Consider the following 14422-nt stretch of genomic DNA (forward strand, 5'->3'; position numbering starts at 1 on the left):
TGAAGGTTGGCGTCGTGATCCTGCTGATCATGGCCGCAGATGGTAACATTGTCCAAGTACGGGTATGTAGCCCGCAGCCCGTACTGGTCCACCATTCGGTCCATCGTTCTCTGGAAGACCGAGACCACATTAGTGACGCTGAAAGCGACCCTGAGGAAGTGGAAGAGTCGGCCGTAAAAGCAGTGTAGTGGCGTTCTTCCGGGCGGTTCGGGAGCTGGTGGTAGGCAGACATCAGATCTACCGTGGAAAACACCCGGTACTGTGCGATCTGGTTGACCATCTCCGCTATGTGGGGGAGGGGGTACGTGGTAGACGTTTTAGTTAGACATTTTAGTTGCTGTGATATGAAGAGTCTAAAGTTCTGTTCCTTTTTCACCAAAACACATTTATTTCATTCCAACAGACTTTGCACAAAACTCTAACTACACATCACCTGACAGAGGCCACCTGAAGCTCCTTTACATATCAGTGTCAATTAATGGATACTTAACATAAATGAGACAACTAATTGCAGTGTCTCTTAACCCATTACTTACCAGTCTCCCCTTCCTTGGAGAAAAAAAATAATTAAGTGAAAACAAAATTTCAAGAAACTCAAACACACACATGATTCCGCCCCCCCACACTTTTTTTCCAGTTTTTTTTTGTTTGGACGAGGAAGAAAAAAAAACAGTCTCAGAAACAAGTGCCCTTCATTAACAATATCCAAAAGTTTCTGTGAACTCGCTGACTCTTTTCTGACAGTTGATAGCTCCTGTCGACCCATTTCATTTTTGTTATTTCCCCTCTGTCCAACATCTGCTTCAAACTTGCGATGTCTATCTGTAACCTCTTTTCATTGACACTTTTTGTAGAGTGCACATTTTCCCACAGGGATTTATTGTCAATGTGACAGTCAATAGGTATATTACCCAAATCCCCTCATCCCAAAATTTCTGCCAAAATCTGACTTATATAACAGGCCATATCCACCGCCTCTACAAGGCTTAACGTCTCAGCAGCCAAGTGCTTTTTACCACTCTCCTTATTTTCTTTGTTTCCCACACAAGCGGGCAATATTTACCATTGTTCCCCAAAAGGAAAATTATAAAACCTCCTGCGCTTGAAACCCCATCACATAAATTTGTGTCGGACGCATTCACTACAAGCTATGAGTTTCAAGTGCCTAAGGTCACCTAAAACTGCGAACTTCAAAACACACTCCTGCATTTTTAGTTTGGCCAACGCTTTATTTGCTCTTATTATGTCTTCCACTTTGTGATCATTCATTTTTGTACTCAACTCTAAGACATTAAAACTCATGTCCCGTCTAGTCTGTCTACCTAACCAGTTCAGTTGCCCAATTAAACTTCGCAGTTGCTCTTTTTCTATCTTTGAAACCATTGCGTCTTTTTGTGAAACTCGGCCACGACTAATTGCTATTGGGCTGATGTTTTCCAAATAAGATTGCTGACGTAAAGTTGCCCCTAACTTAGTCTGTCCGATTTCCAGTCCAATATATTTAAATGCACCGGAAGCCTGACTTCCAACCCTGAATTCTTTCCTCAAACCAGAGATTACAATAGTTTCAAAATCACTAGTCCCAACCCACAAAAAATCATTGGCATGCATCATAAAGATGCCAGAAAGATTTCCTTTATAGTGCCAGTAAAACATTGCAGGATCTGCTTTCAACTGGCAACAGCCTAACATTAACAAAACTGACCTTACCGAAAAATACCAGACTCTAGATGGATCATTTAATCCATATACACATTTGTTCAACTTCCAGAGTACCCCTTCAGTGTCAGCTGCTTCTTTAGGAGGACTCTCTGGAGCTGATGCCCTTGCAAAAAGGCAGCTTTTATATCTATAGATTTGCATTCCCATGCCTTTGTGGCAAATAGAGCCAAGAAGATCTTTAAAATAACCTTTCCTGCTGTAGGTGAATCTACCCTTAAATCCTGATCTTCTAAGTTTTCTTCAAATCCTCATGCCACAAGCCTGGCCTTTGCCTTATAAGTTCCATCCGGAAGAACCTTTTCCGTGCAAATCCATCTGTGGGATAGAGCTCTTTGTCCCCTATCCGGTACTTCCGTGTATACCCCAAATTCACTCCAACTATGCAATTCTTGCTGTTTAGCATCTTTGATAACTTTTTCATCTCATTCATTTGACGCCACCAAAATCTCACGTGCATGTAGTCTTACTCATGTTCCGAGATCTTGATAAACTACGTCCCCTCTCCCGCCTGGTATCTCGTTCTGTACTGCTACTGCTTGATCTTTCCCTTCTGCTGTAGGATGTCCTTTCAATAGTTCTCGACCTTTTCCTGCGGACCTGTTCACTATCCGATGTACTATCTGAACTGGCACTGGCTTTCTGTGCCCTCCATTTTTGAACTTCGTTTTCCCAATCCATTGTCTTGACTCCTTCCCCTGAACGCTGTACATTCAACCAATGTTTATACTTTCCAGTGGCCTTCCCTGCTCTACTAATAACAGTTGCATCCTTCCATTGACTAGACCCTTCAGGCACGTATGTCACTTTTGTACCAACTTTTGGCAGTTGCCCTTTTGGAAAAATGGCTTAATGTTCTAATTCATCAGAAGTGTTGTGTTCCTCTACAGAAACCCTGTCTATATCAGTTAATTGGTCTTCATAGTTCTGTAACACATGCGTACCAGATGACTCTGGTTCCTCCTCATGTCTGTCTGCTCTGTCTAAATTTGAAAATTTGTAATCTGTACCTATTATCCTTGATGAATGTACCCGAACAGTTTGATTACCATGTTGCAAAATAATTGTTTTGCCATCTATGCCTATGATCTTCCCTGGGCCTTTCCATTCATTAGAATTGTCTCTCTTATAGTATACCATGCCTCCTTGATGAAAAACAGCATCTGATGGCCGTACGTTATGTCTTAAAGCTCTGCGTATTCTTTCAGAGACTTCTGCTTCCAAAAAAGCTTTTCTACTGCTATGTAATGCATTTAAATGTTCAGCAAAACCAGAGCTAATTGTAGTCCCCTCCCAAGCTGGAGGCTGGTCATCCAAAATGGACGGAAGTTTAGGATTTCTACTAAACACTAATTGATAAGGACTGTAGCCCCCCAACCATCTGCAATGAATTCTTTCCATGTACTGCCCATGCTAAAGCTGAATTTAGCCTGCAATTTTCCGAAGCATGTCATCGATGACAGCATGATTTCTTTCACAGACACCATTACTAAATGGGCTTTCTGCAGCCGTGTTCATAACTCTGATATTCATGTTTTCACACATATCCCTAAACTCATCATTAGCAAATTCTCCCCCATTGTCCGTAAGGAATTTTGCCGATGGACCCATTCGTGTCCCTATCCATTTTTCCACGATTTGATCCAGAATTACTCTCTTTTCTTCACTTCGTACAATCGTTGATTGACTAAATCTGGTTGCTAAATCTACAAAATGCAAAATAAATATATTATTTGCTTTATCCCAGATCTTAAGGTCCATGGCCACAATGTCATTAAAATCCTTGGCCAAAGGTAGGGTTACTATTTGTCGTGCTGGGGTCCTTCTGTACTTCCTACAAACTTCACAGCGGTCACTAACCTGTTCTATCAGTTTAGTATAGTCGTCATCCCTTACCCCTGCATCCTTTAATAAAATTTTCAGCCTCCGAGGAGACAGATGTGCAAATTGCCTCTGAAATTTTAATACCACAAACATTTTATCAGCTAACGTCCCATTTTCAACTACCATTAACACATCCCTAACCACTCTACTTGAAATATTATTTGTCAGTAATGGAATACAATAGTGTCCCGACTGTGTAAATTGTAAGTCCACCGTCTTTCCAGAAACTGTTGCCTTATCATGTTCCATATCCAGTTTCATGTGTGCTTTCTTCATCGACGGTCTGCTCAGAAGCAAAGGTATCTCACTTGATACAACATCCGTGCTAATGAAATGATTCGCTCCGGCAATATTGCAAGGGATCACCACTCTTTTCAGTGACTTCAGAGTATTATCATCCCCAAACCTGAAACTTGTGGAACTTTCAAATTCTTTAACCTTGTTACGATTTTCAGCATTCAAGGAGTCCAGATAACATTTTAACCAGTCAATTCCACACACAGTAGATGTGCAGCCACTGTCCAATACAGCACAGTTAAAGGATTCTGCAACCAATACCCTCATTACCGGCGCAAAACTGCTTGTCAATAGGACAATGCCTTCTTCCTGGTCTTTTTCCTCTTCTGACTCTTTCGTGTCATGTGTCGCTTCAAACACTCTATTATAATGAGTTGGACAGTTGAAAGCATAAGAGATAGATAGATAGAATTCACAGTGCAGAAGGAGGCCATTCGGCCCATCGAGTCTGCATCGGCTCTTGGAAAGAGCACCCTACCCAAGCCCACACCTCCACCCTATCCCCATTACCCTGTAACCCCTCCCAACACTAAGGGCAATTTTGGACACGAAGGACAATTTAGCATGGCCAATCCACCTAACCTGCACATCTTTGGACTGTGGGAGGAAACCGGAGCACCCGGAGGAAACCCACGCACACACTGGGAGAACGTGCAGACTCTGCACAGATAGTGACCCAGCGGGGAATCGAACCTGGGACCCTGGAGCTGTGAAGCAATTGTGGTATTTAGAGTCACATCGAAAACATTGATTTATCATGCCCTGTGCATTTCTGGGGTTCATCTTCCTATTCTAGGTTCTAACTGGGTTTCTGTCTTCATAATTTCCTTGTCTCGGTCTCCGTCTATAGTCTTGAGCCCTGTTCGTAGCCATACGATTTTGCCATCCTGTTAGTAGTGTATCTTCCATATTCTGCCTTATTGCAGGCTGACCTATTTGGGTCATCAGAGCCATCGGAATCAAATGTTTCCCCAGAAACTATTGTAAATCTTTTGTCATTTGTTCGAATAAGGTATCCTTATCAGTAAACTGAACTCCTGTCAAAAACCAGGAGCCTATACATGTTGCTCACTCTAGCACAGTCAAGTAATTTAAAGGCCAACACAGACTGTGGAAATTCCAGGTTGTGTTTCTGCAGCCTTTTATATAGTCTGCCAACTTCCATTATATAGTCTTCCATGGAGATTTCCTCCATTTTCCGGAACTTATCAAAATCCGACCATGCTTCATACGCACTTAACAAGTCATCTTTCTTATAAATCTTATCCATATAATGTAATAAAGTGTCCAGACCTTCTTCTGAGTCTAACTCTTCCAATTCCAGCTCAGAAAGCACTTTGTTTCGGATTTTACTGCCATATGGTAGAGAAAGAGCCAATGCCATACCTTGTTTTCTCTTTCCCAAGGCAGTTACCTTAGTCCACATAACTACTGCCCTTCTCCATTGGTCATACGATTCCCTTTCAGAAAATAAGGGAGGATAGTCATATCCAGCCATCTTTATCCTCGGTTCAGCCATATATCCCTTTTTTTCTTTTCTCACTCACTCCTTGGTTTGATCTGGAAAAGTTGTATCTTTCAACCCTTCACATTTACACAGCAACCATCCTCTGCTACCAATTGTTAGACGTTTTAGTTGCTGTGATATGAAGAGTCTAAAGTTCTGTTCCTTTTTCACAAACACACATTTATTTCATTCCAACAGCCTTTGCACAAAACTCTAACTCTACATCACGTGACAGAGGCCACCTGAAGCCCCTTTACATAATCTGTGTCAATTAATGGATACTTAACATAAATGAGACAACTAATTGCAATGTCTCTTAACCCATTACTTAACAGTATGCATCAAGTTGCGTGAACCGGTTAATGGTCTAGCTGTAGTCCACAATCTTCCGATTCTTTTCCCCCGGTCCTGACAACCACCACTTGTGCTCTCCAGGGGCTGTTGTTGGCCTCGATGACCCCCTCCCTCAAGAGTCGCTGGACCTCCGACTTGATAAAAATCATGTCTTGTTCACTGTACCGCCTGCTCCTGGTGGCGACGGGCTTACAGTCGGGGGTTAGGTTCGCAAAGAGCGATGGGGGCTGACCTTAAGGGTCATGGGGCTACATATAGTGAGAGGGGGTAGGGGTCCGCTGAACTTTAGGGTCAGGATTCGGTGACTGCATTGGAAGTTGAGTCCAAGCAGTAGGGGGGCGGAGAGGTGAGCGAGGACATACAGTTTAAAATGGGCGTACTCAGCGCCCTGTATCGCGTGGTTCGCGACACAGTACCCCCGGATCTGTACCGAATGGGATCCGGAGGCAAGAGAGATTGTCTGGGACGTGGGGTAGATGTGGAGGGAGCAGCGCCTTACCGTGTCGGGATGGACGAAGCTCTCTGTGCACCCGGAGTCGAAAAGACAGGAGGTCTCGCGCCCATTGACCCGGACGGCCATCATCGAATTCTTCAGATGTTTTGGTCGCGACTGGTTGAGGGTGACTGCACCGAGCTGTGGGTAGTTTGCGTGGTCGGAGGTATCGGGGTCACAAGATGGCGGCCCCCATGAGTCGCACGTGTCGGTTGGTGTTGAAGATGTCGGCCAATATGGCCGCCCCCATGGGTCGCACGTGTCGGGCTGAGTTAAAGATGGCGCCCCCACGAGCTGCACGAGGCGGATGACGCATCTGAAGGGGGCGGTACTGGCAGGCACGCAGCCACATTGTGGGGTATGTGGGCCTGTGAGTCCGTAGATCGGGCCTGGTAAGCTTTTGACTTCGGGGCTTTGGATCGGGCCAGACAGACTCTGGCAAAATGTCCCTTTTTGCTGCAGTCGCTGCATGTCGCGGTGCGGGCTGGGCAACGCTGCCGGGGGTGTTGTCCCTGACCGCAGAAGTAGCAAGACAGTCCCCCGGGCTGAACGGGCAGCCGAGCGGCACAGGCCTGGGACGTAGTCGGGTCTGGTGAAGGCCGCGTCTGTGGTGCCCACGAGGGGTTCGCTGGGTCTGCCGGGAACGCGCTGAGACTCTGGTAGGCCACCTCTAACGAGGTGGCTCGTTTTACCGTGTCCTGTAGATCAGTGGCCCCGTTTTCCAGCAGCCGCTGCTGGACATAGTTAGACCGGACCCCAGCCACGTAGGTGTCCCGGATCATCAACTTCATGTGCTCATCGGCCTTCACATCCCTGTAGTTGCAGTTGCGGACGAGTAGTGTCAGGTTCTCTAGATACTCGTCCAGCGATTCCCCGGCACGTTGACGGCGGGTAGTGTGGAGGTGCCGCGCGAACACTTCGTTCACGGCTTTCACGAACTGTCTCTTTAGAATCGCGACCGCCGCTTCGTACATGACTGCATCCTCAATCATACCCGAGATTCGGTGGCTCACCCGGACGTGGAGGAGGCGCAGCTTGAGGGCGCGGAGGGAGGCGTTTCAGAGGAGTTCTGGTAGGCCTCAAAACAGCGGAGCCAGTGGGAGAAGATTTCCTTAGCTTCTGCTGCTCGTGCGTCAAGTTCCAGTTTATCAGGCTTCAGAGTGGCTTCCATAGAGATGTCTTTGGATAATAAATTGATGTACCATCAATTCACTACAAGACGATGAGAACGAGTGAACATCGGCTTTATTACCCAAGAACTTGCCTGCCTGTGACTGCTATAACAATGAGCGCCGCCCACAGGCAGCAGGTCTATATACCACCTGGGGGGGGGGGAGGGGGGGGCGGAGCCAGAGGCGGAGCCCACAAGGGTTCCAGTACAATACATGGAAGGAGATCATATTACCATTCCCTGGCCATTGGCCACAGTACTATACAGACAACTTATAATACGTTCACCACACCTAGTTAACACACTTTTGAAAGACTCCTACTTACCAGCTGTCCCCTTGCCTGTAAACAGGCTCCCCCAATCAACTTTTGAAAGTTCACGCCTAATACCATCGAAATTGGCCTTACCCCAATTTAGAATTTTAACTTTTGGGCCAGAACTATCATTCTCCATAGCTATCTTAAAACTAATGGAATTATGGTCACTGGTCCCAAAGTGATCCCTTTCATCACCTGCCCTTCCTTATTCCGCAAGGGGAGGTCAGGTTTTGCCCCCTCTCTAGTCGGACCATCCACATGTTGAATGAGGAATTCTTCCTGAATACACTCGACAAATTTCTCTCCATCCAAACCCCTACTATTACCACTCTATTTTTCCAGCAGCTATCTGTAATCTCCTTACATATTTGCTTCTCGATTTCCCGCTGACTATTTGGGGGCCTACAGTACAGCCCTATCAAAGTGATTTCATCCTTCTTATTTTTAGTTCTACCCATATAGACTCAGTGGGCGAACCCTTGAATATATCCTCTCTCTGTACTGCTGTGATGCTGTCCCGAATCAAAAATGCAAGTCCCCCTCCTCTCCTATCTCCTGTTCTATCTTTCCTACAGCATCTGTACTCTGGACCATTGAGCTGCCAGTCATAAGAACATAAGAACTAGGAACAGGAGTAGGCCATCTGGCCCCTCGAGCCTGCTCCGCCATTCAATGAGATCATGGCTGATCTTTGTGGACTCAGCTCCACTCTCCGGCCCGTACACCATATCCCCGAATCCCTTTATTCTTTAAAAAGGTATCTATCTTTTTCTTAAAAACGTTTAAAGAAGGAGCCTCAACTGCTTCACTGGGCAAGGAATTCCAAAGATTCACAACCCTTTGGGTGAAGAAGTTCCTCCTAAACTCGGTCCTAAATCTACTTCCCCTTATTTTGAGGCTATGCCCCCTAGTTCTGCTTTCCCCGACCAGTGGAAACAACCTGCCCGCATCTATCCTATCTATTCCCTTCATAATTTTATATGTTTCAATAAGATCCCCCGCATCCTTCTAAACTCCAATGAGTACAGTCCCAGTCTACTCAACCTCTCGTCATAATCTAATCCCCTCAACTCTGGGATCAACCTAGTGAATCTCCTCTGCACTCCCTCCAGTGCCAATATGTCCTTTCTCAGGTAAGGAGACCAAAACTGAACACAATACTCCCGATGTGGCCTCACCAACACCTTATACAATTGCAGCATAACCTCCCTAGTCTTGAACTCCATCCCTCTAGCAATGAAAGACAAAACTCGATTAGCCTTCTTAATCACCTGTTGCACCTGCACACCAGCTTTTTGCGACTCGTGCACCAGCACACCCAGGTCCCTCTGCACAGCAGCATGTTTTAACATCTTACCGTTTAAATAATAATCCATTCTGCTGTTATTCCTCCCAAAATGGATAGCCTCACACTTGGCAACATTGAATTCCATCTGCCAGACCCTAGCCCATTCACCTAACCTATCCGAATCCTTCTGCAGACTTCCGGTATCCTCTGCACTTTTTGCTTTACCACTCATCTTAGTGTCGTCTGCAAACTTTGCCACATTGCACGTAGTCCCCAACTCCAAATCATCTATGTAAATTGTGAACAACTGCGGAACCAACACTGATCCTTGAGGGACCCCACTAGTTACAGGTTGCCAACCATAGAAACACCCATTTATCCCCACTCTCTGCTTTCTGTTAGTTAACCAATCCTCTACCCATGCTACCACTTTACCCTCAATGCCATGCATCTTTAGTTTATGCAGCAACCTTTTGTGTGGCACCTTGTCAAAAGCTTTCTGAAAATTCAGATATACCACATCCATTGGCTCCCTGTTATCTACTGCACTGGTAACGTCCTCAAAAATTTCTATCAAATTAGTCAGACACGACCTAGCCCTGCCCTTCCTTTAGCCATGTTTCAGTAATAGCTAAAATATCCCAGTCCCATGTACCTATTCATGCCCTGAGTTCATCTGCCTTGCCCATTAGGCCTCTTGCATTGAAATAAATGTAGTTCAATCTGTTTCTCTGCCTTCCACTTTTCTCCTTACTGGCTTTTGTTTCTATCTCTTCTTTACTACCCTCTGACTTCCTACATTGGTTCCCATCCCCCTGCCACATTAGTTTAAACCCTCCCCAAACGTGCTAGCAAACAAGCCCCCTAGGACATTGGTTCCTGTCCTGCCCAGGTGTAGACCGTCCGGTTTGTACTGGTCCCACCTCTCCAAGAACCGATTCCAATGTCCCAAAAATCTGAATCCCTCCCTCCTGCACCATATCTCAAGCCACGCATTCATTCTGTCTATCCTGTCATTCCTACTCTGACTAGCATGTGACACTGGTAGTAATCTCGAGATTACTACCTTTGAGGTCCTACTTTCTAGTTTAGCTCCTAACTTCCTAAATTCAGCATGTAGGACCTCATCTCATTTTTTACCTAAATTGTTGGTGCCTATGCACCATGACAGCTGGCTGTTTACCCTCCCCCTTTAGAATGTCCTGCAGCCGCTCTGAGACATCCAGGACCCTTGCACCTGGGAGGCAACATACCTTCCTGGAGTCTCATTTGCATCCGCAGAAACGCGTCTACTCCCCTTATAATCGAATCCCCTATCACTATAGCTCTACTATTTTTCCTGCCCTCCTGTGTAGTAGAGCCAGCCACAGTGCCATGAACCTGGCTACTACTGCCTTCCCCTGGTGAGCCATCTCCCGCAACAGTATCCAAAATGGTATATCTGTTTTGGAGGGAGATGACCGCAGGGGACCCCTGCACTGCCTTACTATTCTTCCTCTGCCTGTTGATCAGCCATTTCCTCTCTCCCTCAGTACTCTTTAACTGCGGTGTGACCAACTCACTAAAAGTTCTATTCACGACTTCCTCTGAATTGTGGATGCTCCAAAGTGAGTCCATCTGCTGCTCCAGAGCCGACAGGCAGTCTAACAGGAGCTGCAGCTGGTCACACTTCTTGCACGTGAAGGAGCCAGGGACAGTGGACGTTTCCCTGAACTATCGCATCGCACAAGAGGAACATGACACTGGTCTGGGATCTCCTGCCATGTTCTAACTCTTAGGTAACTTGTACAACTACAATGCCCAAAAAAATAAATAGATCAATGTAAAGGAAAGAAAAACTACTTACCAATCACCACTACTTACCAGATGGATTCAAATTTAGCAGGTCCCCTCTTAGCCAATTAAATCTCCGGCTCCTCTCCCACTCTTTTGAATCTCCGGCTCCTCTCCCGCTTTTAAATTTCCGGCTCCGCCCACACTTTTAAATCTCCGGCTCTTTTCCCGCGCTTTTAAATCTCCGGCTCCTTTCCTACGCTTTTAAATCTCCGGCTCCTTTCCCGCTTTAAATCTCCGGCTCCTCCCGCGCTCTTTTAAATCTCCGGCTCCTCCCCGCACTCTTTTAAATCTCCGGCTCCTCCCCGCACTCTTTTAAATCTCTGGCTCCTCTCCCGCGCTTTTAAATCTCCAGCTCCCCCCGCGCTCTTTTAAATCTCTGGCTCCTCCCGCGCTCTTTTAAATCTCAGGCTCCTCTCCCGCGCTTTTAAATCTCCGGCTCCTCCCGCGCTCTTTTAAATCTCCGTCTTCTCTCCCGCGCTTTTAAATCTCCGGCTCCTTTCACGTGCTTTTAAATCTCCGGCTCCTCTCCCGCTTTTAAATCTCCGGCTCCTCTCACGTGCTTTTAAATCTCCGGCTCGTCTCCCGCTTTTAAATCTCCGGCTCCTCTCACGTGCTTTTAAATCTCCGGCTCCTCTCACGCACTTTTAAATCTCCGGGTCCTCTCCCACTTTTAAATCTCCGGTTCCTCTCCCGCGCTTTTAAATTTGTAGTAGCTCTGACATAATTTTTTATAGTTAGTAGTTTTTGATATTCTTCTCATAATTAGCTAACCCAACGTAATAAACTTTTAGCTAGCCACGAACTAGACGTTCTATAGTGCATTTATTCCAATCAGCGAAGCATCAGTACGTAAAAGTGACCCAAGCCGGGAATTGAACCTAGGTCCCTGGCACTGTGAAGCAACAGTGCTATCCATTGTGCTACCATGCAAGAAAGGTAGAGGGAGAGAGAGAAAGAGTGAGGAGAGGGAGAGAGAGTGAGAGAAGAACTAGGAGAGTGAGTGAATGTGTACGAGTGAGAGAGGAACACAGAAAAGGAGAGGGGGGGGGGGGAAGTGAGATTAAGAGAGAGAAAAACATATGGAGAGTGAGAGAGTGAGAGAGAGAGAGAGATAGAGAGAAATAGTAAGAGGGGCAGAGAGAGAGAAAGCAAAACGGGGAGAGCGAGGAAGAGGGAGAGGGATGATAAGCAGAGAAGGAGGGAGTAGTGGAAAGGGAATGGAAAAGGAAGATAGAGAGAAAAGTGGTGAGGATAAGAAAAGAGCCAGGGACCTGATTCACAGGTGCTGTTTTGTCCTCAGGACCCACAGAATAATCGTATTGGACAGTGGAAGGATGTGGAGGCAAGGCAGGGGATTGCAGACCTGAGTTTCGAATTGATGCCTGAACAATTTATGGGGTCATACATTATTGAAGTGAAGAAATTTCTCAGAACCCTGCGGCATGAATTTACTGTGAAGAAGTACGGTAAGGAGACTTTGAACCCATTCCCAGAGAGAAAGTCCACCTTCCCACCTCTTCCATTCCAGGTTACAGAGCTGGGGAGAGTTATAGATGTTTGGAGGAGGTTGCAGAGAGAGGGAGTGGTGTATGTGCTGGAGGACATTACAGAGAGTGGGTGTGATGTAGGGACTTGAGGAGGTTACAGAGATAGGGAGGGTATAGGGGCTGGAGGAGGTTACAGAGAGAGGGAAGTGTGTTGGGCTGGAGGAGGTTACAGAGAGTGGAAGGTGCGTAGGGACTGGAGGAGGTTACAGTGATAGGGAGGGTATCGGGGCTTACAGAAGGTGACGTACTCCCTGCTAATCCGGAGTTGCATAGGGGTTTGGAGGCGGTTACAGAGATAGGGAGGGGTGTAAGGGCTGGAGTAGGTTACAGAGATTGTGAGGGGTGTGGGGATGAAGATGGTTACAGAGGTAGGGAGGGGTGTAGGGGCTGGAGTAGGTGACAGAGATAGGGAAGGTGTAGAGGTTTGGAGGAGATTATCAAGCTAGGGAGGGGTTTAGGGGTTGGAGGAGGTTACGGAGATAGGGAGGAATGTAGGTGCTGGACGAAGTTACAGAGATAGAGAGTGGTGTTGAGGCTGGAGGAGGTTGCAGAGGTAGTGAGGGGTGTAGGGGCTGGAGAATGTTGAAGAGATAGGGAGGGATGTAGGGGCTGGAGGAGGTTACAGCGATAGGGAGGGGTGTAGAGTCCGCAAAGGCATATGAAATGAAGAATGTGAATTTAAAGACGTATTCTTGGCAGACCAGGAGGCAGCCTCCGTGTTGTGGCCTGTAGTGATTGTCCCTTTAACTGCAGCACAGTAGGATAAGGTCCCGCAGGGTTTGGGAATGATTTGGGTGCTGAGCCCTCTCTGAAACATGAAAAATACCTTTTGTGTTTCGAATGAAGCCTGTGAAAGTGTTTCGAATGAAGCCTGTGAAAGTGCATCATGAGACGAGGTGAGCGAGACGAGTGGCTGAAGTGCGAAGAGGACTGGGTGTGAGTTTCAGTATCGGGCAAGTGACACAGTCTGGAATCATCATCTCTCTTTTCCTTCCAGTTTTACCAGCACATGAAATGACATTGGAATTTCCAGAAACCATCACCTTTCTTCAGGAGAAAATCCATGTTAAAGTGTGTGCAAGGTGAAAGATTTCTCCATCGCGGACTCTGGACTTCACTGTTTCTATCATGCTATCTGTACCTGTCCTGGGAGTGTTTGATGGGCCAGTGTAGAGGGATCTTTACTCTGTAACTAACCCTGTGTTGTACCTGTCCTGAGCGTGTTTGATGGGGACAGTGTAGAGGGATCTTTACTCTGTATCTAACCCCATGCTGTACCTGTCCTGGGAGTGTTTGATGGGGACAGTGTAGAGGATGTTTTACTCTGTATCCATCCCTGTGTTGCGCCTGTCCTAGGAGTGTTTGATGGGGACAGTGTAGAGGGAGCTTTACTCTGTATCTAACCCCATGCTGTACCTGTCCTGGGAGTGTTTGATGGGGACAGTGTAGAAGGAGCTTTACTCTGTATCTAACCCTGTGCTGAACCTGTCCTAGGAGGGTTTGATGGGGACAGTGTAGAGAGAGCTTTACTCTGTATCTAACCCCATGCTGTACCTGCCCTGGGAGTGTTTGATGGGGACAGTGTAGAGGGAGCTTTACTCTGTATCTAACCCTGTGCTGTCCCTGTCCTGGGAATGTTTGATGGGGACAGTGTAGAGGGAGCTTTACTCTGTATCTAACGCTGTGCTGTACCTGTCCTGGGAGTGTTTGATGGGGACAGTGTAGAAGGAGCTTTACTCTGTATCTAACCCTGTGCTGTCCCTGTCCTGGGAGTGTTTGATGGGGACAGTGTAGAAGGAGCTTTACGCTGTATCTAACCCTGTGCTGTACCTGTCCTGGGTGTGTTTGATGGAGACAGTGTAGAGGGAGCTTTACTCTGTATCTAACCCTGTGTTGCACCTGTCCTCGGAGTGTTTGATGGGGACAGTGTAGAGGGAGCTTTACTCTGTATCTAACCCCGTGCTGTACCTGTCCTCGGAGTGTTTGATGGGGACAGTGTAGAAGGAGCT

At 46.6% G+C, this 14422-nt stretch overlaps 1 protein-coding gene across 1 annotated transcript in view; it reads left to right on the forward strand.

The window, feature by feature from the left end:
• Positions 1–14422, forward strand: part of LOC140392867 (alpha-2-macroglobulin-like) — a 525178-nt gene that overhangs the window by 27417 nt on the left and 483339 nt on the right. Inside the window, exons 6-7 of the mRNA XM_072478610.1 lie at positions 12167–12332; positions 13411–13495. Of these exons, the coding sequence (XP_072334711.1) occupies positions 12167–12332; positions 13411–13495 (251 nt within the window). The remainder of the gene's footprint in view (positions 1–12166; positions 12333–13410; positions 13496–14422) is intronic.

The sequence above is a fragment of the Scyliorhinus torazame genome, chromosome 16 (assembly GCF_047496885.1).
Source record: "Scyliorhinus torazame isolate Kashiwa2021f chromosome 16, sScyTor2.1, whole genome shotgun sequence".
NCBI lineage: Eukaryota > Metazoa > Chordata > Chondrichthyes > Carcharhiniformes > Scyliorhinidae > Scyliorhinus > Scyliorhinus torazame.